This window comes from Priapulus caudatus, unplaced genomic scaffold (genome assembly GCF_000485595.1).
Source record: "Priapulus caudatus unplaced genomic scaffold, Priapulus_caudatus-5.0.1 Scaffold1017, whole genome shotgun sequence".
Classification (NCBI taxonomy): Eukaryota; Metazoa; Priapulida; class Priapulimorpha; order Priapulimorphida; family Priapulidae; genus Priapulus; species Priapulus caudatus.
Window position 1 is genome coordinate 63,864 of NW_014578078.1, and position 10,084 is coordinate 73,947.

Sequence of the window (10,084 nt, forward strand, 5' to 3'; positions counted from 1 at the left end):
TTTGTTTCCAAATGGATCCTCACCGCTGCCGCTGTATGGATACGCTGTACAATGTTCCGTAGTAATTAATTAGACTAATCGTGCTTCAATAAACTCAAAATTTACAGAGATTATAGCTAAGACATGTGTCTATGTGTATCTAGATTTCTAGAAATGGAACTCAAATTGTTCGCGCCATATGATAATTTAATTGTACACTTTCTTACGTCCATAGCCGTGCGTATCTATTTGGAAACAACATGTCGTCCAGCGACCACGTGACCGATAGTTTTCCGACTCGTCATGGCGCAACTCTCTGTATATAGGGACCCTAGGTCACACTAGAAGCATAGTCTCTACTCTCTAGTTGTGAATCGGTCAAAACTTCTTTCGTCACACATTTACGTGTCATCTTTACGACCTCAAGTTATGTTATTTGGCGTGCCTTTCCATGTTTGTGGAAGGTCGGGTCCTGTAGGCGAAAGTTCTGTGCCGATTATCTGTGCGACGTATGTCCCATAATATGACCGGTAGTTTAGGTGAGCCAGATACACATTTCACTTGCAGTGCATGCATCTGTGGGTGCATGTTTGTGCTTGCATGCCATTACACGTGCATGTGTAGTGTATATTGAATTTGTAGTGATTATTACTACCTAATCTAGTCTAATCGGCTAGTGATCACAAGGACCGGTCGGGACGACCGTTCCATTGTTGGGGTTCAATGCTCTCTTTGACCAGTTGTCGGACTGTCATTAAATGTTGCTTACTGACTGCCTGGTTGACAACTTGGGCTCTGTTCTAGGGTCGGGCCGAGGCCGTTACCCTCGTCGTCCGGCCGTGAGACCCGGCCGTACCTCTATTAATGATTCTATCGCTATGCCGTCCGTGACGTTAATTGATATGCTCCTTCTAAATATGTCGTACGCCATCCGCCGTTCGTCCCTGAACGGTCGTATGTGCCACCGTTCTCACGGTACCACATTTCTGCATTACACATGCACGCATGTGGGTGTGCGTGTGCGTTTGTGCCTGTAGTTATTGAAGTGTGAAGCAACTATAATGTAAGACCTCTGCTGCAGGAAGGGGAACACGCCGACCGACAGTTGGCTGCCATGGCGCTACCTTCCATAGAGCAGCAGGCGATTACCAACGGCAGTCAGCCAATCAACACCTGGCACTACACGACCAAGAACACGGTCATGTACCCGCCTGACGGCGCGCCCCTCACAGCCGATGAGCTGGTAGCGCGACCGCTGCAGCCGCGCGAGATCGTCCATGACAACACACGCTTTGCTTACAACCCGTTCAACCAACGGAAGAGCAGCGAGGCGCTTGCTGCCGCTGCCAGCACTCACAAGAGGGTGCTGCATGGCCGCATCGGCGCCGACGGCAAGGAGCTGTTGCCCGAGGACGACGGGGCGGCGGCGGCGGCGGCGGGGCGCGGCTACGTGCGGACACCGTCTCCGCAGCCGGGCCCCGGCGCGACGCCGCTCATGACGTGGGGCGAGATCGAGGGCACGCCGTTCTTGCTGGACGGCAGTGACGTGCCGCTAGCGCGCACGCCCGGCCCGTCGTTCCAGCTGCCGCAGGTGCCGCGGCGCGACCGCCTTGGCATGAAGCTAGCGGAGAAAAGCGGCCGTCAGCACCGGCAGCGCAAGCAGGCAGCACTGCAGCAGGCGTCGCTCGCGCTCACGACCCCGCCCGGTCGCTTCGGGTCGCAGAGGTCAGCGGACCGCCTCGAGCTGATGTCGCCGGCAGCGCAGCGTCTGCTAAGCAGCAAGCTGGGGATCCGCGTCGGCACTGACCGCGCGCTGCAGGCGAGCTACACGCCTAGCCCCGCACGCGCCGACGCTACACCCATCGCTCCCGGCACCCCGCACGCGTCCACGCGCACCCCGGGGAGCGGTGGCGGCGTCGCCGCGCCAACGTACGAGGCAGCGTCCATCACCGACAACCTGCTGCAGCTGCCGAAGAGACACAAGGCGAGCGACTTTTTCTAACGAACGATTTTTTTTTGGCGACATTTTAAATATCAACCGATTTTTAAAACGAGTCTTAACGTTTTCACCACGTTTGTGTTGTACATATTTTGACGTGTATGCGGGTATGGGATTGTGTGATCGTGTCGTTGATAGAGTAGAATATGTGATCTTCTGTGTGCTCATGGTTTGTAATGTTGATCAGAGATGAGGTTACAAGTGGTAAATGTTGGATGGGTAAAGTTCTGCTTGCAATAATGTTGTAAAATACGTTGTGTATGTACATATATATCTACTGTCGTAACTATAATGCACAGAAGTAAAAAACTGAATAAACCATAGAATATTTTGTAATATTTTACGGTTACTTTATTGTACAATAACATATATACAGTCATACAAAGAAAATCTCCTATCTACACCTATTACAAATACTTATTCTTGCAATCAATGCCTTGCACCTGTATGCACCACACATACATGTATTTTCCTTGGTCGTTTACTCACTTACTCGGCCACTCGCTCCCTTACCTACCCGCCCACTGTCTCACTCACTCGGCTGTTGATACGTCTGCCACAGACTTCGTACATCTGAACGTAGTGGAACTGTTTGCATGACTTTATGTTCATCCTTCTTACAATGCTTGCTCACAACTTTGACTTATGAACGTTTGAGATGATAACTTTTCTATTACGTTTGGCAGGCGAGGGTGTAGCCACTTAAAAATGGAAAATATTAGAGTCAGGGTTAGGCGTAGCCTGCCTGCCGCAAGCTACCTCTATAATTAAAAAATATATAAATGCAAATGCCCCTAAAAAGTGTAAATCGCCAGGTAGTTCCCAGCACTACACACGTTGACCGGGATTTGACCCCTCCCTCGTCACTACTTGGCTGCATCATGAAATTTTACCGCTTAATAAATTGTGCAGGCTATAGGCCTTGCTGGAGACATGATCCCTGGGTGACGTTCGAGCGAGGACATCCTGCATGTGATGAGATGATCGTTGTGTTGTCACAGGTTCTTTATTATGAAGTACAGATCAGCGATCGCAACAATCAACGCCAACAGGAAACCAACAAATATTTGCTGCAATAGAAAAACAAAACCCGCAATAAAGGTCATGCTACCCTGGCACATATGTCTGCATCTGCATATATACCTTTCTCGCCTGTTCTAACTGTTAATAACAAGACTCGTGTAGAACGCGTATTTATTTTGTATGTATCTGAGTTCAGGCACATGCTGCTTTGCATTGTATTATTACTCACCAGGGGAATGTGAGGTGTCGGTAGGGAGTACTCCGCGGCTTTATATCCAAACACGAACGAGCAGACGACCGTGAGCACAAAGTTAAACATTGCAATCAGTTGCTGTTTCACACCTTGAACTGTAACGGAAAAATCAAATGACCGTAAATGTGGATTTGAGAATAGTCGGGCAAGAAAGTTTGCGAGTGAGGCTACCGATAGATGGCACTACAATGCAAATAACAGTTGAATTACAATGCATAGTTATATTGAATATGCAGATAATAATAAGAAGGTTGCTCACGTTCACTGCTCAGAGATTGCTTTTCTTTTGCTCGCCACTGAAATCGGAAAAAAAAAACGTTTGTTGAAACAATAAAATGCCTGAAATATATATATGACATGCATGATGCCTGATATATACGTGTCAATCGTTTATTACTTTTATTATTGTTACTCGTCAATCTGTTGACAATTGACCAATCCGCCTGGTACGATCAGATGTCAAATCTGACCAATCATTATTGTGATGGGGCATTATAAAAACAATGCTTGGCAACAAAGCACTATACAGGGTGGCTATTTTGTGCAAGCATGAGAATCACTTACAAACTTCTATCTACATTGACCTAGCAATGCTATCGAGGAGGGGAGTGGGGCATCGTTATCTCGCCACAATAGATAGGTAAATTTTTGATCACACGTACAACAGTGAGCGTCTACCAGTCAGACTAGATAACAATAATCACCGTAAGATCGACGCCCTTGGTCATCTTTCGATACTCGCGGTCCTCTTGTTCGTGTTTGAGCCTCTCTAGTCGAACCACCAACTCTGGGTTCTATGATAATCAAAGCCAGGTGAGAATATTAACATCTCGCGGGCCCACGCGTATCCCTGGCTGCCCTATCCACCACGATAAAACGTGCATATAGGTAACACACATGACCAAAGGTTAAACGCTGTAAACAACCTTTAAGAATAAAATGTGGAATTGATTATGATGAGCTTAAGACTCACAAACGTTGAGCGCTATCAACAAACAGTATTATGTGTATTTTACCCGGGGTTCCATTACTGGCTGTGGAAGCAAGACCTCAGAATCTGCCAATAACTCGTGTAAATAAACTTTCTCTGAATCTGCAACAGACAACACATACGTCTGCTTTGAGGCTAAACAAGGCTTATAAAAACTAAACAAAAGACTTGGATGCGTAACCGTCTACTTGTGCGATTTAAGTATGGATGACATGATTTTAACCTTGTGTAACCTTGTAATAAGCACTCATCACATTCACAGTCCCAGTGGCTATATCAGTATGTGAACAGTGAAGATGTACATCGCTTGTTACACAGTTATGATGTAAATCGTACGTGTTACAAAGAGAGAGCTGGACGTCAACCATGTCGATAGCTCGACACTGAGAAATCATGCACACGATGTAATGAATGTCATCCGGAAAACAGCACCACGACGAGTTTGAAGAATTTTGCACAATTTCCACCGATTTCTTAACTTTTGGTTTTCTGTAAAAATATTATTTATTGTTTCCCTTACAGTACTAGCACGACTATAGCCGGACCCGGTTCTACGACTGTTTCAGTAGGAAGGAGCCTGACACCTTTCAATACGAAAAACCTTGGTGCTTGAAAACAAACTCTGAATTTTATAAATAAACAATTGTATAACCACATTTGACCTGACTTGTTACATGTTGCAAGTATATTTATAATGTAATGTAATGTTACATTGTATAAATTATTACTATTGCATCTATCAGAATTCTTTACAGTATTTGAAATACATGCAATAAATATTTTATAGTAATAATATACTCTATACTTGCATTACTGCACATGCGCGAGAACTACACAAGACTTGAGTGTTGAGAGTGCTGAAAATTATAATTTTCGCATGAGTATTAATTTCGATCTATAACTCGCTCTTGTATTAGTTCCTGAGCATGCACAGTAATGCAAGTATGGAGCTTGCCAACTTTCAAAAGGCTCCTTTCCAATTTGTCTGATAATAACATTAATAGTAATACTGAGCTCGGCATGTCATATATTATAGGCCGTGGCTACGCGACCGGTTCCGGACATCCATCTCACACAGTGATCTTGCAACACGTACACGCATGATTGCGCAACGGGATGCTCTGCCGATTGCCGAGTGTGTGTGTGTGTGTGCGTGTGTGTGCGTGCGTGTGTGTGATCGAGAGAGAGAGAGAGAGAGAGGTGTGTGTGTGTGTGTGTGTAAGATACAGAGAGAAGAGGGAGAGTGTGTGTGTGGGAGAGAGAGAGAGAGAGAGAGAGCGAGAGAGGAAGAGAGAGAGAGAGAGAGAGAGGAGAGAGAGAGAGAGAGAGAGAGAGAGAGAGATAGAATCCCAGACGGATGTGTGTGTGTATGTGTATGAGAGAGAGAGAGAGAGAGAGAGAGAGGAGAGAGAGAGAGAGAAGAGAGAGAGAGAGAGAGGAGAGAGAGAGAGAGAGAGAGAGAGAGAGATGACTGAGAGAGACTAGAGGTGTGAGTGTTGTGTGTGTGTGTGGGGGTTCGTTGTGTGTGTTGTGTGTGTGTGTGTGAGAGAGAGAGAGAGAGAGAGAGAGAGAGAGAGAGAGAGATTGTCACGTTGCGCAATCATGCGTGTACGCGCGCGCGACCACTGTGTGAGTGGATGTCCGGATGCGTAGCCTGGAGGCTAGGCGACCGGTTCCGGACGCGTAGCCTGGAGGCTAGGCGACCGGTTCCGGGTGCGTAGCCTGGAGGCTAGGCGACCGGTTCCGGACGCGTAGCCATGAACGCGTAACATGGCTAGGCCTATGCCTATGGCACCTGATTGCTCTTGATTCCATTTATGCAATATCTTGAGTAGCTTTAATGGAAGACGGTCTGGCCTTTCATTCAGCTCGCTTCTCCAGGCTTCAAACTGCACCTTAACATTTTCAGACACGCTACTGGATGTTAAAAGCAATAACAAACGAGCTGAAAGCTTTTCTGTTATCTTGACAGATACTTCAGTGGGGGCCGCCATGTTAAGTCAACCAAACTTTGAACTTTGGGTGACATTTGATTTATGAAACAAATATTTTTAATAAATTGATTAATAATATTGTAAATTTTATTTAAATAAAGATAGTTTATGAATAGATATATTTATGTATATGATATATTCAGCATAATTATGCTTCTTGTTCATGTTTCTGTCCTGGCGCATATGCTCGATAAATTTATTTTCCCAGGACTGCGAATGCTGCGAACGAACAGAGAAACAGGTGATTTCGATCCTTGGTTTCGATAAGGTCGTCTTCGTTTTGAGGTGGTAATATAATGGTCGATATCTTCAAGTACTGGAGCGAAAGGATGACGGGCTTCCTTTCACCCACACAGCTGAAGAGATTGAAAGAGCACAAATACAAGTGCGAGAATACATCTGTGCTTGATCCATATATGCAGGTATTGACTATTCAGTCTATTGTATAGGCCATGATGATGATACAGTGATACACAGTGACACACGCACAATAAACAAAACAGACGAAAGCACAGGCACTTGGAGCGTACGTTTCAATAAAATATAATGCTAAATAAATACGAAATCTATCTACTACCAAAGTCTTAATGTTTCTCTACTCTCTTTCGCCTATTATTGCTGACAATTTCCTGTAAATGCCGTGCAAATGCTCCTCTGCAACACACATGTACAACGCGTGCACGCTGCCGCACACTGACACATATATATATGGAGTCTCTATATAGGCGAAAGAGAGTAGAGAAACACTCTAACTAGTCTAGAAAGACTGGTAGTGGTAGTAAATAGATTTCGTATTTATTTAGCATTATATTTTATTGAAACGCTCCAAGTGCCTGTGGACGAAAGGAGAGGCAAATTGGCAATCTGCGAAGGGTCGGTTCAAGGATAGAGATGATGTCCAGTACGGTGATTGGATAGGATGATGTTAGTTGATAAGATAGGACTGGACATCTTATCTATCCCTGAAAAAGGATAGAGATGATGTCCAGTACGGTGATTGGATAGGATGATGTTAGTTGATAAGATAGGACTGGACATCTTCTCTATCCCTGAGCCGAAGGGTCCTGCATTGGGGACCTAAATTACTTTCGGTTCATTACGCTTCAAAACAGCTCGGCTGAGTTTCTGTAACGGTACAGTTTGTGTAAGTGTGTCAGTCTGTGTCGTGTAGACAAGTGATTCTCTGTATAAATAAGTGAATGTGGGATCAAGCCAATGAATTGCCAGTATAAATAAACAATAAATATATTTTTTATTTGTGGTAACTGCACATATAAACACTGACATAGTAACTGCATGCCTATAATCACATTTTACATAAATCTTCGGTTTTGTAATGTTTTAAAGGTGTTTTGGAACTCTAGCATCGAACATATTCCAAGATGGATGGCGCCAAATACACTGACCATCCTGGGACTTGCAATAAACATCTTTACATCACTATTGTTGATCTTCTACAGTCCAGATGCACGGAGCGAAGTATGTTCCCTTCTCTGTCTGATAGTGCTACGTAGGGTCTAATTAATGATTTCCTGTGATGTCATAGACTTTGCCTTGTTGTACATTGATTGACGATATATATTCTGCATATAGTTATATACTGACATATGCTGCCATCATTCATATACGTGTGCTCACTATAGGTGCGACAACACATCTAGGGCTTATAAAGTATAAGGCCCTGCACTACGGAGGTGGTGCATTCCAGAAATGTGCCCGTTACGTGAAAATTTGCAATGTGAATCTTAAATCAGATCTGTCCCCACCACATAGGCACCATGTAGAATCATTGACGATAGAAAATGTACTTGGAGTGCACTGGGTGTTAAAACGTTAATTTTAGGATTGCCAGCGAATATTTTCGTGCACACTGCACGTGTAATGCTGGCACAGAGCAAAGCTGGTCTGCCTTTGTCACTGATAGTTTGCTCCATATATATTACTTTTATTAACAGTTATTGCGTATGCCCACTTCGTTCTTTTGAAAATGTCCATAAGTGCTAATTTCTGTTTCGCATCTTGAGGTTATTGCCTTATTGGCCACAATTTACAAATTCACTGTGGGCAAATGTCATTGACTTGAGCTTCCGGAATGCAGGAGCATTACTGTACTGTGCACAGGGTCAAGCTAAAGTTCCCTGGCCTACTGTATGGCATAAACCTCAATATCTATGGTTTTAGTTCACTGATGAGTTATATTAGTGTTGGGTCAATTGTGTAGAGCAGCAATGCTATTCAGTATTTAGTCATTCAGTATTAGTAAGGATATATAACCAAGTAAAAACCAAGCATGTAATTCAAGTGTAAAAAGTGAGAGAATTAATGTATTCTGGGCACCATGTGGATAGAATTAATCATGTTGTGCTTGCATCACAACTATTATAACACCAGTTTCATGACATCACTCCTGCAGGCACCATCGTGGGTGTATGTGCTCTGCGCCATCGGTCTCTTCGTCTATCAGACGCTGGACGCACTTGATGGTAAGCAGGCACGCCGGACAGGCACCTCCAGCCCGTTGGGAGAGCTGTTCGACCACGGATGCGACTCGGTTTCCACCGGTGAGTTTACGGAATTTGCTGGCTGCCCAGCGGATAGTGTACAGCATGAGAGAACGAAGGGATTCTGCCAGCACTGCTCATTCGTTGGACAAGGAGGATGGATTCTAGCTAATAATTAACGTGCCAGTTTTCAATAGCAGGCTTATCGCACTAACATAAGTTTCCTCAATTCTGGTTCTTTGTTATGTGTAAACATGCCTTCACCTTTAGAAGTTTCAGCGTTTATTTGTCAGAAGTGTTATACGTTCCTGTCAGCTAGAGTCCATTGATACCTTTTCACAATTGCACCCCTGTAATGCTAGCGGGAAGGGTTCATTCAGGTGTCATGTCACCACCGCTGTTTTACCTAACTCCCGTGCTGCTATAAGCGATTCTAAAACTAGCCAGCATAATGCTGACAAGTGCAAAGTACAAGGTTCTTCTTCTGAGAAGTGGGTTAGTACAGTGTTAGTGTAGTAGTAGCGAATAACCTCACATGATTATTTGCGTATCATGTTTATTTAAACATGCACACATTATCAGGAGCTAATAATGACAAATTCAATAGATAATAATAATGTCATTATTAGCTCCTGACATTATGTCTGTGTAACAAATATCTCAGCAGCGGCCATCGCATATATAGAAGCTGATAATCAGGCTTATCCATGCTGTTGTTTCAATATACAGAACTGAGTTTATTGCAGTGATTAGGTGCAAAAATAGATATGTATGACCTAGCACATATAATTTGCTAGAGACTGAGTACGGACGTACTTTGATTTTAGAACTGTTTCAGTTTGATTAATGATACCCTATAAGATTGTATACATGCATTTCTGTTTTTTCATTGAGATAATAAGATCAACGATCCTTGGAAAACATACATGGCCTTATACCCGATCACCATGGCAGGGTTCTCCAAGGGCACTTATAGCCTGGCGGCCCACCAGGCTATCATCGATCCCCGCCCCGCCATCCTAAAATGCACCCGCCACGCTAAATATCACAGCCGCCATGCTGGTGTAAACACGCGAAGTTCAAACCATTAATTAATACACGTTGGTCTCGATGCTACGGTTACGGCAGTCACACACACACACACACACACATCTATGGTGTATAACCTTTTGCTTTAAATATTTTGCATCTGAACTGACAATCAATCCCAACCAACTGGTGTAGGCTAGCTGGCACAATAATGTTCATTTAGATACTTCAAATCCGAGTGTTTCTAGCTCATCAAGAAATCTTATTCGTGAATTAATTTCCAACGGCATTATTACGGGGCAGGTAACCGAGTCT

General features: G+C 44.1%; 3 protein-coding genes across 3 annotated transcripts in view; 2 read left to right on the forward strand and 1 right to left on the reverse strand.

The window, feature by feature from the left end:
• The window catches only part of LOC106814976 (protein DGCR14-like), a 10,247-nt gene extending 7,933 nt beyond the window's left edge, over window positions 1-2,314 (forward strand). Inside the window, exons 5-6 of the mRNA XM_014819375.1 lie at window positions 784-818; window positions 1,061-2,314. Of these exons, the coding sequence (XP_014674861.1) occupies window positions 784-818; window positions 1,061-1,981 (956 nt within the window). The 3' untranslated portion in view covers window positions 1,982-2,314. The remainder of the gene's footprint in view (window positions 1-783; window positions 819-1,060) is intronic.
• Window positions 2,305-6,246, reverse strand: LOC106814982 (transmembrane protein 199-like). Its single transcript, XM_014819383.1, has 6 exons — window positions 6,041-6,246; window positions 4,271-4,347; window positions 3,959-4,048; window positions 3,514-3,550; window positions 3,231-3,349; window positions 2,305-3,048 (listed from the first exon to the last, which is right to left on the reverse strand). The coding sequence occupies exons 1-6, from the start codon at window positions 6,237-6,239 to the stop codon at window positions 2,974-2,976; spliced, it is 597 nt and encodes a 198-aa protein (XP_014674869.1). The 5' UTR covers window positions 6,240-6,246; the 3' UTR covers window positions 2,305-2,973.
• A 206-nt stretch (window positions 6,247-6,452) lies between these two features.
• The window catches only part of LOC106814980 (cholinephosphotransferase 1-like), a 13,470-nt gene continuing 9,838 nt past the window's right edge, over window positions 6,453-10,084 (forward strand). The window contains exons 1-3 of the mRNA XM_014819378.1: window positions 6,453-6,661; window positions 7,587-7,718; window positions 8,653-8,800. Of these exons, the coding sequence (XP_014674864.1) occupies window positions 6,536-6,661; window positions 7,587-7,718; window positions 8,653-8,800 (406 nt within the window). The 5' untranslated portion in view covers window positions 6,453-6,535. The remainder of the gene's footprint in view (window positions 6,662-7,586; window positions 7,719-8,652; window positions 8,801-10,084) is intronic.

Excerpts from the sequence above, each read along its gene's own strand:
- LOC106814982 (XM_014819383.1), bottom strand. The coding sequence starts at position 6,239 with ATGGCGGCCCCCACTGAAGTATCTGTCAAGATAACAGAAAAGCTTTCA. Across the intron at positions 4,348-6,040 it reads ATGGAATCAAGAGCAATCAG|ATTCAGAGAAAGTTTATTTA; the intron begins GTGCCATAGGCA and ends TGTCTGTTGCAG. Across the intron at positions 3,049-3,230 it reads CGACACCTCACATTCCCCTG|CAAATATTTGTTGGTTTCCT; the intron begins GTGAGTAATAAT and ends TTTCTATTGCAG.